This window comes from Bos indicus x Bos taurus, chromosome 26 (assembly GCF_003369695.1).
Source record: "Bos indicus x Bos taurus breed Angus x Brahman F1 hybrid chromosome 26, Bos_hybrid_MaternalHap_v2.0, whole genome shotgun sequence".
Lineage (NCBI taxonomy): Eukaryota > Metazoa > Chordata > Mammalia > Artiodactyla > Bovidae > Bos > Bos indicus x Bos taurus.
Window position 1 is genome coordinate 6,215,395 of NC_040101.1, and position 19,884 is coordinate 6,235,278.

General features: G+C 43.3%; 1 protein-coding gene across 1 annotated transcript in view; it reads left to right on the plus strand.

Moving 5' to 3' along the window:
- Nucleotides 1-19,884, plus strand: part of ADAM12 (ADAM metallopeptidase domain 12) — a 395,901-nt gene that overhangs the window by 101,074 nt on the left and 274,943 nt on the right. Inside the window, exon 3 of the mRNA XM_027529319.1 lies at nt 11,880-11,953. Within this exon, the coding sequence (XP_027385120.1) occupies nt 11,880-11,953 (74 nt within the window). The remainder of the gene's footprint in view (nt 1-11,879; nt 11,954-19,884) is intronic.

Below are 19,884 nucleotides of genomic sequence, written 5' to 3' on the forward strand. Positions count from 1 at the left end.
CCCATCTGAATAAACCAGGATAATATCTCCCTGTGCCTCTGTACACGTCTACGAGGTCCCTTTTTTCAGGGAAGATCACATATTCATGGGTTAGAACATCTGCGGTGGTTGTTTAGTCACTAAGTCGTGTCTGACTCTTGCGACCCCATGGACTATACCCCACCGGACTCCTCTGTCCATGGGATTCCCCAGGCAAGACTGGAGTGGGTTGCCATTTCCTTCTCCAGGGGATCTTCCCCACTCAGGGATCCAATCCAGGTCTCCTGGATTGCAGGTGATCTCTTGCATCGTAAGCAGATTCTTTATGGGCTGAGCCACCAGGGAAGCCAGCCACCAGGGAAGCCCCTCAAACATCTCTGGGGGCCTGTTTTTCTGCCACCCACACTGTTGGACAGGATTGTTATCCCAAGAAAGGACAGCAGAGAGGCTGCCAGCAGTCCCTCCGCCCGAGGGGCAGCACTCGACCTGTCTGTGGACACATTTCTGGCCTGAGCCTCTTCCAGGTACAGTCTTCCAAATGGGAAAACACTGTTTTCAAGATTAATCCTTTGCATTCAAAGGAGGAGGGGTTATTACCTATTTCTTCCTAAACATCCAACTTAAGACGCCCATAGGCATCACTTTGCCCCTAGGACCCAATCCTTTGGCCACCTGATGCGAAAGCTGACCCGTTGGAAAAGACCCTGATGCTGGGAAAGAGTGAAGGCAGGAAGAGAAGGGGATGACAGAGGATGAGAGGGTTGGATGGCATCACCCACTCGATGGATGTGAGTTTGAGTAAGCTCCAGGAGTTGGTGATGGACAAGGAGGCCTGGCGTGCTGCAGTCCATGGGGTCACAAAGAGTCAGGCACAACTTAGTGATTGAACAACAAGGCATCACTCAGGGACTCAGTGACCTTCTTCCCAGCTGTTGGAGGGAGTCTGAAGATGCTGAGGCAAACCCCGGCCCAGGCACCCAGCCAAGGCCTTCTCCTCACACAGCATTCCTCATCACAAGCCCCGTTTTCGTACTGCAGCCTCACTGACAACAAACGTTCAGGAGAGGCCGGTGCCTCCTGTGTGCAGAATGTCCGGCCATCCTGACAGGCACTTGGGCTGCAGGTGGTCTTTTAAATGATCAAGTGCCTGGCGGATGGGAAAATCCATCTTTGCCATCGGCCTCCTGCCCTGGGCATCCTGATGTTGCTGAGCCATCAGCAGGCAGCCAGGCAGAGCCTGAGTTTGTCCGTCCCTCCTGATTATTGAGATGTCTGAAGGCAGGGGACGGAGAGGGAGGGCCACGGAGGTCTGAGGACCAGCCCACAAACTGCTGGACTCTGATGTCAGGTGCCCATTTCCAGGGCCCAGCCACCAAGCCCAGAGCAGTTAAGAACCATTAAGCGGCAGAATAGACTGTCCTCAAGCCCCTCCCACCCTGACTCCCTGCCCCCTCCCCAGCATGGTGCCGATTTCTAGCTCTGCAGCCCCCCTCATCACCTTGTAATTGACATTGCTCTGCGTTGAGCTCATCCACTCTTCCTCTTGTTGCACACTCTCTGCCCTCTGCTCCCATTTGGATTCTTTATCACTAAGGTCCCAAGAAACCGAGCAGGAGAACAGTTGTCCTCTCCAGTGACCCGAAGGGGCCAGGAGCCAGGCTGGGAGCTGGCAATCACTGGATGTCTCAGCCAGCCCCGAGTGTGAGTGGTCCAGCTCCCAACCTCCTCTTGGCAGGGGAACAGAACCCAATTCACCCTCGACGGCCAGGTTCCCCCATCTCTAGGAAGGGGTCCTCTGTGCAGCCACGTGTATCTGTGGGATGCCCGCCTCTAGGAGTGAATTTTCCCCAAGTTCACCTTTGCATTGGATTGAGGAGAGGTGGTAACATAAGAATTGAAATGTAGATGGGTTAAGCTTGAGAAACCTGCATCATCATGCTTTCCAGATTGCTTTCTGTTAAGTCAGGTTGTTGGGCTCCTCTTACAACCCAACAGTAAGCTCCAGGAGGAGACAGGTGACGGTTTTCCACTCAGAATCTGCCATTGTCCTCAGATGGACACAGAGCATGAGGAACTGTAATCCTGTAGCATACAGATGCATGGAGACAGAACGGCGCTATTTCAAAGAATTAATGAGGCTTTACGATGCTCTGGTTCAGTTAGTTCAGTCAGTTCAATCGTGTTTGACTCTTTGCGAGCCCGTGGACTGCAGCATGCCTGGCTTCCCTGTCCTTCACCAGCTCCCAGAGCTTGCACAAACGCATGTGCATCAAGTTGGTGATGCCATCCAACCATCTCATCCTCTGTCTCTCCCTTCTCCTCCTGCCTTCAATCTTTCCCAGCATCAGGGTCCTTTCCAATGAGCCAGTTTTTTGCATCTGTTGGCCAAAGTATTGGAGGTTCAGGTTCAACATCAGTCCTCCCAATGAATATTCAGGGCTGATTTCCTTTAGGATTGACTGGTTTGATCTCCTTGCAGTCCGAGGGACTCTCAAGAGTCTTCTCCAGCACCACAATTCAAAAGCATCAATTCTTTGGCACTCAGCTTTCTTTATGTTCCAACTCTTACATCCATACGTGACTAATGGAAAAAACTATAGATTTGACCAGATGGACCTTTGTTGGCAAACTAATGCCTCTGCTTTTTAATATACTGACTAGGTTTGTCATCAGAGAAGGCACTGGCGACCCACTCCAGTACTCTTGCCTGGAAAGTCCCATGGGCAGAGGAGCCTGGTAGGCTGCAGTCCATGGGATCGCTAAGAGTTGGACACGACTGAGCGACTTCACTTTCACTTTTCACTTTCATGCATTGGAGAAGGAAGTGGCAACCCACTCCAGTGTTCTTGCCTGGAGAATCCCAGGGACGGGGGAGCCTGGTGGGCTGCCATCTCTGGGGTCGCACAGAGTCGGACACGACTGAAGTGACTTAGCAGCAGCAGCAGGTCTGTGATAGCTTTTCTTCCAAGGAGCAAGCGTCTTTTAATTTCATGGCTGTAGTCACCATCTGCAGTAATTTTGGAGCCCAAGACAATAAAATCTCTCACTGTTTCCATTGTTTCCCCATCTATTTGCTATGAAGTGATGGGGAGCGGATTCCATGATCTTCATTTTCTGAATGTTGAGTTTTAAGCCAGCTTTTTCACTCTCCTCTTTGACCTTCATCAAGAGGCTCTTTAGCTCCTCTTTGCTTTCTGCCATAAGGGTGGTATCATCTACATATCTGATGTTATTGATATTTCTCCTGGCAATCTTGATTCCTGCTTGTCTGGCATTTTGCATGGGCTTCCCTCATAGCTCAGTCAGTAAAGAATCTGCCTGCAATGTAGGAGATCCAGTTTGATTCCTGGGTCGGGAGGATCCACTGGAGAAGGAAATAGCAATTCCATTATTCTTGTCTGGAGAATCCCATGGACAGAGGAGCCTGACAGGCTACAGTCCATGGGGTCTCAAGAGTCAGACATGACTTAGTAACTAAACCACCACCACCACTCTGCATATAAGTTAAATAAGCAGGGTGTCAATATACAGCCTTGATATACTCCTTTCCCAACTTGGAACCAGTCTGTTGTTCTATGTCCAGTTCTAACTGTTGCTTCTTGACCTGTATATAGATTTCTCAGGAGGCAGGTAACACGGTCTGGGATTCCCATCTCTTTAAGAATTTTCTACAGTTTGTTATGATCCACACAGTCAAAGGCTTTAACATAGTCAATGAAGCAGAGGCAGATGTTTTTCTGAATTCTCTTGCTTTTTCTATGATCCAACAGATGTTGGCAATTTATGTCTGATTCCTCTGCCTTTTCTAAATACAGTTTGAACATCTGGAAGTTCTCAGTTCACGTACTGTTGAAACCTCACTTGGAGACTTTTGAACATTACTTTGCTAGCATGGGAGATGAGTGCAATTGTGCGGTAGTTTGAAGGTTCTTTGGCATTGCCTTTCTTTGGGATTGGAATGAAAACACCTTTTCCAGTCCTGTGGCCACTGCTGAGTTTTCCAAATTTGCTGGCATATTGAGTGCAACATTTTAACAGCATCATCTTTTAAGATTTGAAATAGCTCAGCTGGAATTCCATCACTTCCACTAGTTTTGTTTGTAGTGATGCTTCTTAATGCCCACTTGACTTCACATTCCAGGCTGTCTGGCTCTAGGTGAGTGATCACACCATCATGGTTGTCTGGGTCATTAAGATCTTTTCTGTATAGTTCTTCTCTGTGTTCTTGCCACCTCTTCTTAATATCTTCTGCTTCTGTTAGGTCCGTACCATTTCTTCCATGCCAATATTTTCATGAAATGTTCCCTTGGTATCTCTAATTTTCTTGAAGATATCTCCAGTCTTTCCCATTCTATTATTTTCCTCTATTTCTTTGCATTGATCTCTATTTCTTCAATAGAGTGCATATTTATTGATCTATTTCTTTGCATTGATCTCCATTTCTTTGCATCGATCTATTTCTTTGCATTGATCTCTATTTCTTCAGTGCATATTTATTCTATGCACTGGCTAGAATAGTCAAAAATGGAAATCTGAAGTGCTGCAAATTTAAGCCTTAGTGTCCCACCAGTAGCAACAGCATAAAGAACTTGAAATAAGAACATCGCACATGCCGAAGACCAAGTGGTTGTGCCTTTTTCTGGTGGGAAGGGAGAAGTGGGCTGGAAACCTGTGAACCCTTTGTGCAGAGAAATACAGTAAGAAAAAAACAGTGCAGAAAATAACCTCACATTTTAACACACAAACAGCTTCAAGCTACATTCCATATCTTTTAAAAGCACTTCTTACCTGAGGATAACATGTGCTATTCTGCACATTTTAACAAGAGGTTTGCTAATGTCCTTTTCCCATCAGAGAAAAGTATCAATGACTCATGAATAAACGTTATCATCATTTACATAATATCTAAAAGTCTTCAAGCCAGGAACGCCCATTATGGTGCTGCAGTGCCCTCATCCTTACTGTGTTATTCTCCAGCTAATTCAATTTTGTCCTCTCTCAGTTCCATGATGCTCATATCTTCCTGACTATGGAACCACTGCACTAATATTAAAGTGGTAATCAAGATTGCCTCTAAATATTCATAGCAATAAATGACCCCCCCGTGCCCTGTGAGTGCCAGGCTTGCAGCCCGAAGCATTTATTTAGTGCCAGGGAGGGATCTAGTTATTTTGGAGTCCCTGGAATACAATATTTTAATATTTTGTTCTGCTTGAAAAATTAGGTTCCTCTGAGCTTCTGGTATCAATGGTGAGATAAATGACTTTGGCTCTGACTGATTATCGTCCTTGCAAGGATAACCTAGACGTGGTGATGGGTGTGTATTTGGCTGTGGTCCCCACTTCTGATTTTTAATGCAGTTCCCTTCCTTTCTGCAGGCTCACTCACCTTATTTCCACTTTATGGTCAGATTAAGATTTTTCTAAGTCATTGAAATTGGCTATTATTTAAAGACATAGAAACATTAAGAAGATGGGGCAGTGTATCATTCCATTAATCAGAAGGCAAAAAAAAAATTCATAAGCATTCCCCCATCCATAAAAATATACCTTTGTTGACTTGGGATATTTTGTAGCCATCAAGGGTGAAACAATTTAAATCCAGGTTTAGGTGAGCCCCCAGTTACACAAATTAAAGAATGGCAGCCTAACATTTTTGAGTAAAATGTGAAATTAGATCATTTTTAAGATCCCTTTATTGGTGTTATAATATTGCTCATAAGTAACACATAGCAGAGAAAATAATTTACATTGCTGTAGGATATCATTTAAGAGGTTATTGTGAATAAAAATGTAATTAGCAAGGACTAAACAAATAAAGGCAACCCAGTGAATAATAATGAGAAGAAAAATATTATAGCTAATTTTTAAAAATCACTTTTAAAATGTGTGTTTATATTTCCAGGTAAGAGGGATGTGCTGGAAAAGTGCATTGTGGGAGTCTTCAGAAAAAGTACAGAGCAGATGAGTGTCCCAGTGACAGGCAGTGGGGTCCAGCCAGAGCTTTACTTTGTAGACCTGCCTGGGCAAGCCATCTGGGAGAGCCAGCTTAAACTCATTTCCACGAGGAACTTACAAGGAGAGCAGCCTCAGAAGAAACTACATATGCACTTGATCGTGGGCTTCTAGCTTCCAGAACTGCACACAAATGAATTTTTGTTAGTTAATCTACCCAGTCTGAGATACTTTGTCTTGGCAGCCTTAGCAAATGAATACAGGGTGGCTTCTAGGATTCTGGAAATATTTTGACTTTTCAGTTGGGTGGTAGATACCTTGATGATTATTTTATTGTTGTTTTTTAAATTACACTTTTATATAAATTGTATATTTTATATATTCTTTTGGATATACTTTTCCCCAATTAAAAAATAGAATTATAATGACTGTCAAGACATTTCTAGCATAGTGATAAGCATTTAATTGTTTTATTCAGCAAATGCAGTTCTTCAAGCATTCAATAAAAGACATGATTTCATTAGGGCAGTCAATATGTCATTTTTAAAAATGAATGCTGTATTTAAGCAGTACTAGTTCATCATCTCCTATGTCTAAAAATCAAAAGAAAATGGGATGAATACATGCTTTTAGACTAAAAAAATCTTTGGCAAGGAGTGGTTTTGAGTTAAAATAGCTCTCTGTTTAGCTTCTCCATTGAATTTGCCTATACCAATCAGGTCTCAACTAAAACTAGCTTTATACAGATAAAGCTCTTTCTCCCTCCCTGGGGGAAAATGTATTCATTTGAAATATGTTGACATTACAACATTCTGACAGCTCCTGTAGGGACTTTATGTGGAATTAGTACAAATGTTAGTGTTTAATCTAGCTGAATTTTTCAGGGAGTAAAAAGGGTGCTCCAAATATTTAATTTTTATTCCCAAATGTAATTGTCAGTATTTGTCTTTAGAATAATAATGTGTGAGAAAAATATAAAGTAGTGATGTATGTCCATATCTTAGGCAAACACAGTTTGTAATTAAAATAATTATTTTCACATATATATATAAAATAGACAAACATGCTGTTCAGAAACATCTCGATAGAACATTGAGATGTATTTTTGTTCTGCTATTTTATTGCAAATGTAATTAATGATCTTGTTTTTCTAAGATATAATTAATGAGTACATGCTGTAGACCTTGGAGAGAACTCTCTGTATGTGTTTGTAATTAAATCCCAGTGTCAGGAAGTATGGGTAAATTTAGGTAGAAGTTCTTGTGGCAGACTCGAAAGCAAATCCAGGCTGAGAAACACTTTTTTGTCTGCTGTATTAAAGTCAAAGGAAGTTATGCGTGTTTAGGAATAGTGAGTTTAAAAGTTCAGCGAACACTCAGAAATCCATACAATTCTTAGAAACACCAGGGATTATCAAAATATAGCAAGTAGGAAGTATGGTTTCACTAGATCACTGATGTTTGTTTCGTCATTAAGATAAATCCATAAAAAATAAGATCTGGGCTTCCATGGTGGCTCAGTGGTAGAAAGTCCACCTGCCAGTTCAGGAGACACGGATTTTATCCCTGCTCCGGGAAGATCCCTCATGCCGCGGAGCAGCTAGGCCTGTGCACAGCTATCGAGCCCGTGTACTAAAGCTCGGGAGTGGCACCTGCGGAGCCCATGTGTAGCAACTGCTGAAGCCCCAGGCACCCTACAGCCTGTGCCACGGGAGAAATCACCGTGGTGAGAAACCCACGCACTGCAAACAGGGAGTAGCCCCGTTCACCCAAGCTGGAGAAAAGCCCGCACAGCAAGCAAGACCCAGCACAGTCAGAAATAAACAAATAAATACAATTATTTTAAAAAAAAACAAGATCTGTTTAAACCCAGATATTATACTTAAGTATTTTATGTATATGAATATCCAGCAGTTTAACTCTCAAGCTTAAGTAACTACTTAAAAAATAATGTCATCCATCAATTAATTGAGAAGAGCTTTCTTTAAAACAAAAAAAACTTATGCTGGCATTTAGTTTTATCCCCCGAAGGCACCAGTATTCAAAACAGTGTAGTACTTGGGCAGCTATTGGATGATGCAAGTTTCACGTCTTTATTACTGACTCAGGGGTGCGCAGTAAAGACAGAAATTTCTGTGAACCCTGTGAAAATGACATGTCCCACATCTGAGCTGTCTAGCAGGAATAACCAGTAGCTCCGTGTTCCTTTAGAGCCTTGAAATGTGTCCCGTGTGACTGATGAACTGATTTTTAATTTTGATATCACTTTAATTAAGTTACATTTAAGTGGCCATATGTGGCTAATGGTTACCATATTAGATATGGGAAATTACAAAAAGACATTCCAAGGGCTGCCCTAAAATAGAGTGAATAATGCCTCACCTTTTGTGGCTCTCCCTGATTATATGGCATTAGTTAATTCAAGTTATAATATTTCCCCAAAACTCATGTGACCTTCTGTTGTGGGTTCTATTTTAATTTTGTTTCATCTTAACTCATTATTTTAATGTTAGTTACCGGAACTCATTAATACAATCCATTTATCTCTTAAAACATAAATAGCATGTGATTCTTCATAGACAAGCTGAAATGCTGTCTTGTAAAAAAGTCCCTTGAACTCTGGAGTTATAATTTTGTCATTCAGTTGCTAAATGGTGTCTGACTCTTTGCAATCCCATGGACTGCAGCATGCCAGGCTCCTCTGCCCACTGTTTCCTGGAGTTTGCTCAAATTCATGTCCATTGAGTTGGGGATGCTATCTAACCATCTCATCCTCTGCTGCCCCCATCTCCTTTTGCCTTATTATTCAATATTCTTATTGAATAATATTATAATAATTATAATAGTGTCTTTCAAATATGGGATGTTAGAGAATTATGTCTAAACTTATTCTCCTCTTATTGAAGCATGAATCCAGAAGAACTTATAAAGGCAGGCAAAACCAATACACTGAAGTCAGCAGCAGTATTAATGTGGGTGATGATGTTTGAACAAGATTGAAATTTCACTTGAAGCACCAGAGCAAGGCCGCCTGGGAGGAGCTGGTGATCTTGAGTTCATGTTGTCAGTTCTGTCCTGACACATCTCTCCTCCACTGTGATCTTTTTAAGTTGCTAAGCAGCCTTCATTTCCTCAGTGGGCTATGATGGCATTTGGTCCTTCCTTACATTGGCTGCTTCCCTTGTGGCTCAGATGGTAAAGAATCTGCCCGCAATGCGGGAGATCCAGGTTCAATCCCTGGGTTGGTAAGATCCCCTGGAGAATGAAATGGCAACCCACTCTAGTATTCTTGCCTAGAGAATTCCCTGGACAGAGGAAGCTGGCGGGTACAGTCCATGGGGTCACAACAAGTCAGACACGACTAAGCGGCTCCACTTCTTCTTTGCCTTGGTCGCATCATTTGTGAGTTAACTCATGCTCTGCCCTCCTCCCATCTGCCTGGACAGCGGGCAGTAGGGCCTGGCCTGAGCTGAGTACAGCAACTACGGTGAGCTGAGTCAGGGCGCGGTCGTGCTGGGTGAGCTCTCTCTCCACCTCATCAGAATGAAAGCACAGCATTCACTTTTCCAAATCAACATTAAACATTTTAGAAATGCCTGATGGACACGTGATGCCTCCAATTGAAACATGTTAGCTGGGGAGGGGCAGAGGGAGTTGGAATTTGACTGCCGGTCCCCAGAATCACTGAGGATGTAATAGGCAAGGAAGCAAGGAAGAGGCTTTGTAGAATAACTATGGGATGGCAAATCGATTTTGACTTGGGCAAGGATGCTGCATCATTGACTTGGGCTCATCGAGAGGGATGTGGCATGTTCAGCCAGCCTGGTTTATATGGAGGCTAATGTGGGATAAGGGTGTGGGTTCAGGGACAGTACCCCATGGTTGTGCTCTCCAGGAGGGGCAAGGAGCTCGTTGGGATTTCTGGGGCAGAGCAGTGAATATAGATGCCTGCCCCCCACTGACAGACTGACAAGCACAGACCAGGGTTTCTTGGGACCCAGAAGCGAGGTGGAGGAAGGTGTCTGCCTAGCAAGAGGGAGAAGATGTAGAGCTGTTTGCCCTATTCATTCACTCATTCTTTTCTTCACCAGTGTTAACTGAGCTTCTGTTATTTGTCTGGCACCGTGGAGGATAAGGAAGGGGACAGAGGACGAGATGGTTGCATGGCATCAACAACTCAGTGGCCATGGATTTGAGCAAATGCTAGGAGACAGTGAAGCACAGGGAAGCCTGGCATGCTGCAGTCCATGGACTATCAATGAGTCGGACACGACTGAGTGACTGAACCACAAACAACAAAAGGGACAAAATAAACAGGGGGACCCACAAATCAACATACGGAATTGTAATGAGTAGGAAGGGAGTTCTTCCTTCCAGGGAGGGAAGGAGCAGGAGACTGGGAGAAAGAATACCTGGGGGGAGATGGGTGTCATTAGACTGGGGAGTGGGGTAAGGCTTCTTCGGGTCATTGATATTTAAGTTGATCCTGGGTAGTTGGGAGAAAGCATTCCAGGCAGAGGGAATGTTGCCTCAGAGCTGCCAAGCAGCCTGGTGTGTTGGAGGAGCTGGCAAAGCCAGTGGGGCTGGAGCTGGGTGAGCCAGGAGGAGAGCAATGCAGGCGTGTGTGGAGGACAGAGAGGGCCAGACCATGCAGGCACTGTGGGCCGTGTGAAAGGGTCGGCATGTTCAGTGTGAAAAACTGAACAGTATGGAGGTTTCTCAAAACCTAAAAGGAGAGTTACCATCTGGCCCAGCAGTTCCACTCCTGGGCATATACCACCCCCCAAAAAAACAAAAACACAAATTCAAAAAGATAGATGCACTCCAATGTTATAGCAGCATTACTGACAAAGGCAAGATATGAGAGCAACCTAAGTGTCCATCAATAGATGAGGGGAGAATGGATGGATATACCCAACGGAATACTACTTGGTCATAACAAGGAATGAAAATTTTGCTGTTTGCAGCAACATGGATGGATTTGGAGGGTAATGATATCACTTATATACGGAATCTAAAAAATACAAGTTAGTGAATACAGACAAAAAAGAGCAGACTCATAGATACAGAAAACAAATTGGTGGTTTGCAGTGGGGAGAGGGAATGGGGAGAGGCCATATAGGGGAAGGGAATTAACGTACCAACTATTAGGTATAGTGTAAGCTACAAGGATAGAGAATATACCAGTATTTTTACAATAACTATAAACGGAATATAACCTTTAAAAATTGTGAACCACTATGTTGTACACCTGTAACTTATATAATATTTTATATCAACTATGAGCAAGTAAATTTTTTGGGAAAAAATTGGCATATTAACATCAGTGTGCTGGGATGTCAATGTACTGTCATCCATAAGGGTAGATGGATGAGCCTGTGATTTTTCAAATATCCTCGCCCTGCCTCTGGGGAGTGGATGGGAGGAAAGCTCAGGTAGGTGTGGAGGGACTCGGGGTAGAGGGTTTTGCAGCACCCAAGAGGTGTGAACCAGAGCAGGGTGTGGAGATATCCGACCTAGACAACAGGAATTGTGCTTTGGAGGGTGACTCGATAGGACCTTTTCACGGATTGGATGAAGTTGTTGAGGGAGACAGACTTCACATTTCTGACATGAACAGTTGGGGAAAATGAAAGTGTCTTTGCTGGAAACAGAGAAACCAAGAAAGGAATAAGTTATGAGTCAAGAAGGACCCCAAGCGTATGTGGCCCACGGAAAGGCGAACAGAGGCCAGGAATTCCGGGCGTGTCCTTACCATCTGGGAGAGTGATGTGTTTTCCAGACTCTCATCCTGGTGGTTTGGTCTCCTCTACTCAAGGTCTCAGAATGGTCCCAGGAAGAAATGTACTTTTCTCTCTCTCCATTGACTATGTCTACAGAGAATATTCAGATATTGGCATGCCAAAGTGAAATGATTTTCAACTGATTTCTCTTATTTATCTTTCAGAATCACCCAGGAGTGTTGAATTTTCGAATACAACTGACAAGCAAAGAGCTGATCGTGAACCTGGAAAGAAATGAGTAAGTCGGGTTAATTCATGTTTATGGCCTGACGGGAGAAAGTTTCGACATGGAGACTGGAAAGTGCTGTGTAATTGAGGTTGGCATTTAGAGACGCAGAACTGAATGCGTGGATTTATAATCCAGATTCAGATTTGAGGCTGGAATTAGCTTCAAAAAATGATCCAATGGAAAAATAAAGAATTTTATCACTCTGAAAAAGAACTTTCTAGCTCAGCAGGTTTTTCTCATAGTTCTGATGTTTCCTTTGTCAGAGCCTGATTTTTCAAGGATAGAATTTAAGCATCCTCTGTTCTGTTCCAATAACTGTTCCATAATTAGTTGACTTTTGGCAATTTCTGGGTTATATAAGGAGAAACAACTTCAAATGGGTTGAAGCTCTTTTTTTTCCTTGGGAAATACCAAGAGTTTATTTTATCTTTCAGAGCTTGTCTCCAGTGTTATGAAATATTTATTTTATCTTTTTATTTAAAAATTTGGCCCTTTTTTTTTGCAAAATTACATAAATTTCCAGAAAGTGGTATTATATTATTTTTTTGCAGCACATGGATGTCATTACATATTTTGTGTGCCTTCCCTGGAGAAAACCATGGCTGCCTCAGGGCACAAGTGAAAACCACAACTCATCTTCTGTCACCCTTTACAGCCTGTGGCTCTCTCCATGGGCTCCTCAGGTCTAAAGGACCCTCTACTATCCTATTTGATGAGTACCAAAGAAGAATCAAGCTCCCCTACTAAGCAATCTGTATTTAAAGAGATAAACCAAGTTCCCAAGTCTTGCTTGATCCAAAGTGGGAGTTTCTCACTTCCAGAGTGACTGGTTCCCATTTCTTACCCTTTGGTGAAATGCTGATTTTTCGTAGAAATGACGGTATAGGTCAGACAGCTTCGTTGCAACGAGTTCTGCCAGAGATATTGCGTCACGGAAATCTGACTCAGCATCTCTGTGTAAATGAGTGAGATCACTTCCTTACATTGGTGCTTCGGTTTGAGGGTCCTTAGCAAATTGGATGAACGGGTTCATGAATGGCCAGTTCTCACATTCAGTATCTGACACTGTGGCCCACAGCAATAATAAACAAACAGATAAATTTTGAAGTGCAGGTGAATATATATTACAAATACATGTGTTTCAAATGAATATATGTAGAATAGCATAGCCTGCTTCTTGGGATGTACAGCCTGCCTCTTGGCATTTTGTGAGCAGTAGTACATGATGAGTTTTTAGCTTTTCTTGTGACTTGGTCATCTTAATAAAGAAGTTCAGCCACACATCTTGGATAATCAGAGGGTTGAGTGGAAACCCGAATATTGCTTTTGGTATGTCTCTCTTAGCAAACTACTGTCATGCTCTTTTTTTCATATAAGAATATCATAGGACGTTTTAATTTGTGTCCCTACTCTTTGGATGTGGTTTTGAAAATATCACAGTGGACAGAGCTAGGTATTCCTTGAAAGAGCAAAAGAAAATCAGGCTTTTGGTGGTGATGTATACCTTGATGGGGTTTTAGGATTGGCAGCTGGATTTGGGAAGTGTCTTTGTTGCAACTATTATTAGCCTGGTGGAGGAATGTGGTCAGTGGCAAGAGTGAGAATGAGCCTGCACCTTTGCATGATTTTAGGGCTGCAGATAGAGGAATGGAAATTGACTCAATATAAACCTCAAGTTAGTTTTCACTCTAAAAGGAGTATGTATCCAATGCAAAAAAATTGAAGGCAATGGCACCCCACTCCAGTACTTTTGCCTGGAAAATCCCATGGATGGAGGAGCCTGGTAGGCTGCAGTCCATGGGGTCGCTAGAGTCGGACACGACAGCAACTTCACTTTCACTTTTCACTTTCATGCATTGGAGAAGGAAATGGAAACCCACTCCAGTGTTCTTGCCTGGAGAATCCCAGGGACGGGGGAGCCTGGTGGGCTGCCGTCTATGGGGTTGCACAGAGTCGGACACGACTGAAGCGACTTAGCAGCAGCAGCAGCATAGGGGGAAAAAAATCAAGAGCTTCCCCAACCCCCCAAAATACTTCTACTACCAAGCACAACCCTGGGTAGTACTTTGGTGAATGTTTGCATAGAATTTTTTTTCTTATGAATGAGTCTCTGCCTCTTTGATATCGTAGTCTGTGTGTAATCTGATATTCTTCTTCATTTAGCTTTCTAATGGAAGTCCTTTCCCATATAGGAATGCATTTCTTACAGCCCATCTGGTTCTGAGTCTGTAAAGTGACTTGATAGCCTTCTTCATGGTTCCCTTTGAAAATGACTTACCTTCCATTAAGGTGGGTACGATAGTCCATGCTGACAACTACACAGTGGCTAATTTGTATAAAAGAACGTTTTAGAGGTGCCTTAATTTGCCCACTGCCAAGTCTGGGCCTATCAGAAGATAATCTCAGAATTAGAAAAGCTGTCAACATAAAACTTTCTCTTCTTGATTTATTTCTTTTCCCAACTTCACTGTCAAAGTATGTTTAGAAGAGTGTATGGAGACAGCTTTTGTGCCCCTCTGCCATTGTATAGGGCTTCCCATGGCGCTAGGGGAAAGAAGCTGCCTGCCAATGCAGGAGACATAAGAGATGCAGGTTCAGTCTCTGGGTCAGGAAGATCCCCTGGAAGAGGCCATGGCAACCCACTCCAGTATTCTTGCCTGGAGAATCCTGTGTTCAGAGGAGCCTGGTAGGCTACCGTCCATAGGGTCACAGAGAGCTGGACACTGAAGCAACTTAGCACACATGACATTGTATAGCTTGATTTTAATTACACTACTTACACTAACTGGAAATTTCATTTTATTAAGAATAGCATTTTCAAAACTAAAGCATGGGAATGTGACTATTTTATTAATAATCCACTTCCCTCCAAATATTTTAGTGTAACAAATTTTTTGAAAAAAGTGGCATGCCTGTCTCATAAGAACTTCACTGTTGAAATGAGGAATACCAAAAATATTCTACAATGTTACAGATAGAATGAAATGCATGTATGCTATGGCTATTTGTCAGGCCCAGAAGATGATCAACCATCCAGTGTAAAGTAGAATTTTTAATTTACATAGCCTTTGGCCCAATAGATCCAAATGAAGAATTTATCCAAATGAAGCAGAGATAAATGTGCAAGAAAGCAAAATAAATGTAAATTTTCACAACCAACAGAACATAGAGCCTGAGCAATCAGAAGGAGCCTGGTTGGTACCTTGCTTCAGAGCCCACAGTGGAGAGTCAGCCCGGGTCTAAGGATGTTCATTGCAGAATGTTATACCTAAAAGTATGTCCATAGGAGATTGATTAAATAAGTCATGACTCAGCTATGAAATAGAGCGCTATGCAGCAGTACAGCTAAAGATGATAATGGAGATTTTTATTAATGTAAAAACTGTTGATAATATAGTCAGTGTGAACAGCCTGTTACTTTACATGATATTCAGTTTTTATCTTAAGGTTACACTTGTGTCCATGAATGCCACAAAGATTTGGATATTTACTTTCTCAATATTTTACAAGAAATTATCCTTAAAATTAGGAAAACTTTTTAATTTGAAGGAAAAAAAGCTTCTGTAAAAACTGAAAATAGTTGTAATGAGGAATGTTGAAGTGTTTCCTATTCAGCAAAAGGAAACAGTGGATGTTAGCAAGGCCTCCAGCAGCTTTCCCGGGGCTAAAAACCTGTACCCACGGACTATATCCAGAAATCTATTTTAATTTAAAACCTGCTTAAAAATCAGAACCAAAATAAAGTTCCCTCAGTGCCTCCAATCATAAAAGTCATCATCTAAAATAAATGCGAAAAGGGAGTCACCTAAGTAACCCCACTCCCAGACTTGGTGTAAACCGATTTTTTCATGAAGCAGGGCTGATTTGTATTACTTGATTGTTAGGAGAATCTATTTTATTTTCCTTCTAGCATCTCTAATTTGTGCAAAGATCAGATGCTGTTCATTTCAAATCTGTGTTTGTAGAGCTATAATTGAATGTTTAAAGAAACTCAAAGCTTCCCCGGAGAAGCATTTTTCACAGTGTTGCTGTCTGCCTCTAGAACGGCGGGGACCCACTTTGTGAAGTTCCATAACTCTGCTGGATCCCCATGGACACCCAGGCCATTCCTCAAACAGGTGCTCTGTGCATCTGCATCTTTGATCAAAATGCTTTATTGGACAGGTGGGCCAGCTTAGACATGCGCTTTTCCAGTTTAGGATAATGGAAACTGATGGCGGTAGATCACACCCCCTGCGTATCTCAGACCCACTGAGCTTTCTGTTTCCAAGCCCCGTCCGCCAGTGAGTGAAGGCAGTTGCCTGGGGAAGTCCACGGCCACTTGATCTATACGTGGGGTGTCGCTGAGCTAGCAGAACTTTGGCATTGACTTTTCTTCTGTCTGGAATAGTTCCAGATATTTCTTAAGGAGCAGCTCTAATTAATACTCACTCTGAAACAGTTGCAGAAAGGAGCGCTTTCAATTTGCCAAGCCTGGGCATGAATATTTGAGAAGGCATTTATCGGAGAGTATCTCAGAATATCACTCTGTAGGGTAGAAAAAGGCAGGTAGTGCCTGGTAGGACTGAGGGGATTCGCGTTTGGCTGAATAACCACCAGAGGATACCCATCCGTTGTTCAGGTTGAACCAAATCGTGCTGGACAGCTGGACTGAGATAGCTGTCAGCGGCCTTCGGGCTGTGTACACGGCCTCATCCTGGCCCAACAATTGTCAGCCCATCGCTGTGAAGACACGATAGGTGTGCTGGGCACGTTTCTTGGCAATGCAAAGCTGGTTCAGGGTCACTGCGCTCTGCGTGGCAGAATCTAGATTATGGAGATTTCAGCGGTTTGGATAAATGGGCCAAAATTAACAAGATGAGACTTTTATTTTAGTTTTTTTTTTTTTTTGAAGGATAATTGCTTTACAGAATTTTGTTATTTCCTGTCAAACCTCAACATGAATCAGCCAGAGGTGTACATATGTCCCCTCCCTTTTGAACCTCCCACCCATCATGGGGATAAATGTAAAGTCCTTTTCTTGGGTTAACAGAAAGAAAGAAATAAATAAACTCGGTAAGTTCAGAAAGAAATTGACTAGGTGTTCTTGCGAATGAGACCTTCAAATTCAGTGTGAGCCCCTGAGGTGATGCGGCTCCTGAAAGGTGCTGCCTTCAGGGTGCGCAGGTCACCCAGGTGGGAGATGGGTCCTGGACCGGGTGGGGCACCGTTCTGCTGTGTGGGACCCTGATCAGGTCACAGGCAGAACCCTGACCCCTGCACAATTTCAGGCTGGGTGTTTGAGAGCTGCTTGCCACTGGTCTCCACGCTCGGACATTCATTACCTGTCCCATCAGCCAGACATGTCTTCAAGGTCAGGGGCGGGGTCTTTACTTCCTCCTCCGTCCCCTTCCACATGGCTTGGCCTGTTGCGGGCGCTCTCTGAGCATATATCGAAGGCAAATGACAGGATGTGGAGAGCCTGGGCCAGGCAGGGGTGAGTCAGCAGGACGATAAGTTCTGTCCTGGGTGGTGAGAGAAACTACCTTCTCAAGGAGAAAGTTCTGGAAAGGATGCTGGGTTGGGAGACGGGAGCCAGGTTCTGAAACCCAGTTTTGCTTCCGACAACAATCTATTAATACATATACCCTCTCCATTTCCTCATCTGCAGAATGGAATAAAAGTCTGTGTACAGTCAGTACCAAGAGGTTAGAGCTCAAGCTCTTTTCGATGATTGGATTTGAGTGGTTCATGACATACTCTTGTGGATCCAGTGAGATTACTTATTTCACCCAGTTATACCCTTGGGTTCACCAGCACTATGTCCTGTCTGAAGTGTCCTAAATCAATGGAGATCCGGTTAAGCCTCATCTTTACCCACGAGTCTTGAGGCCGTCTGAACATCTCAATTCCGACAAGAGCTGCAAGGGATTTATGTGCTGCTCCTTTGGCTTCCTGTTGCTGTCGTGGTCTTAATTTCACAATCTTGACATCCTCGGGAATTAGAATTTTCACATCTTTGTCTGCATGCAGAGTGCTATTTATTTCCATTTCTGCTCTGGCAGAAGAAGCCTCACCTGCCTGTCAGAACCTTTAGGCTTAATTTGCCTGGTGTTCTAATTACTGACTAAACTAATGGCAAAACTGTGTTACAAAAACTTTACTATCTCATCTTATGTTTTTATCCCTCAGCTTCCCTTGCACCATTCATAAATCTTTATCAGGGTCTTCATTAATTTAAATGATTCCTAATAGTAATCAAAAAGAAGTCAATGAAACCCTTTATTTTTTTTAGTCATTTTTTTCACATTTATTTTTATTTTTCTAATTTATTTTATTGAAATATAGTTGATTTACAGTGTGGTGTTAACTTCTGCCGTATAGAAAAGTGATTCAGTTGTACATGTATATATACTCTTTTTCATATTCTTTTCCATTATGGTTTATGACGGGGTATTGAACATAGTCCTCTGTGCTATACAGTCAGATCTTGTTGTTTATCCATTCTCTATATAATAGTTTGCATCTGCTAATCACAAGCTCCCAATCTGTCCCTCCCCAGTGCCCCCACTTGGCAACCACAAGTTTGATCTCTTTGTCTGTTTCATAGATAAGTTCATTTGCGCCGTATTTTAGATTCCACGTATAAGGGATGTCGTATGGTATTGATCTTCCTCTTTCTGACTTACTTCACTTAGTACCATCATCTCGAGTTGCACCCATACTGCTGCAAACGGCATTCTTTCTTTCTTGTTACGGCTGAGTAATAGTCCACTGTACATATGCACCACATTTCCCTGATCCACTCATCTGTCGATGGACATTTAGGTTATTTGCATATCTTGGCTATTGTAAATAGTGCTGCGTGTATCTCTTTGAATTATAGTTTTGTCCGGATATATGCCCAGGAGTGAGGTTGCAGGAGCATGTGGCAGCTCTATTTTTAGCACATTTATTTTGTACCAGAAGCTACTGTTGGCCCTGGCAATAGAGTCGTCAACAAGGTCAAGTCCTTGTCCTCCTGGAGGTCAGTCAAGGAGCCCAGTGCTAAACAGGTTACCACAAGGCAATACAGAATGGCAGTGGTGCTGAGAGCTACAAAGACAAGCAGGAAGCCCATCCTGGCCTAGGGAAGGAAGCCAGGTAAAGAAGCAGTATCTAAGCTGTGCGTGAAGAGAGGTGAGCCAGGCCTAGGAGAGCAGGCGTAGAGGGTTCTGAAGATAAGGATGAGCATACTGAACGTCCCAAGGGCAGGGAAAGGAATACTGAAGTGTTTCAGAAATGAACATCAGTGTGTTAGTGAGCAGGAGGGAGATGCGGAGAGAGGAGTGGAGACCAGTCCAGGTGGGACCTTGGGCTCCGAGGTAAGACCTTGTATTTTCTCCTAAGGACCACAGTGCCTCATGGAGGCAAGGCCTGTAAGCAGAGCAATGACTTTCATAGAAGGGGGTAAATCAGAACTGTTCTGGAGGGAGAATGGACAGAAACTGATGGGCCATCAAATGAGCGGTTAATGAAAGGGAAGATGTCAATGATAATTCTTAAATATAGTTTGCCAGAACAGTGATGATTTTTGATTGGAATAGAGAACCCTAGGAAAGGACCAAGAGCTTGCCCTCTGAGCTGGAGTCAGGGACAGAAGGATACGGATCATGGCGGGAATGGTCCTCTGAGCCTTGGAGGAGGGTAGACACTTGGGCCTCACAGAATCCAGTCTGGAGGTGACCTGAGAGGGTGCTCAGGTGGAGTTGGACCTGGCATTTCTTTGGGATCCGTGAGTGTTTGCAGCAGTGGTTGGGGGCTGTGAGCTGGAGAGCACCAGCCGCAGTGGAACATCATGAGACATCGGCCATGGCCCTGAGTGTATCTCGATACCTGCCCAGCCCAAGGCAGTGACAGTACTTCATGTAACATCCAGATGGGAGTCAAGCGAGGAATCCTGTGGCCTCCTGGCTTACTCC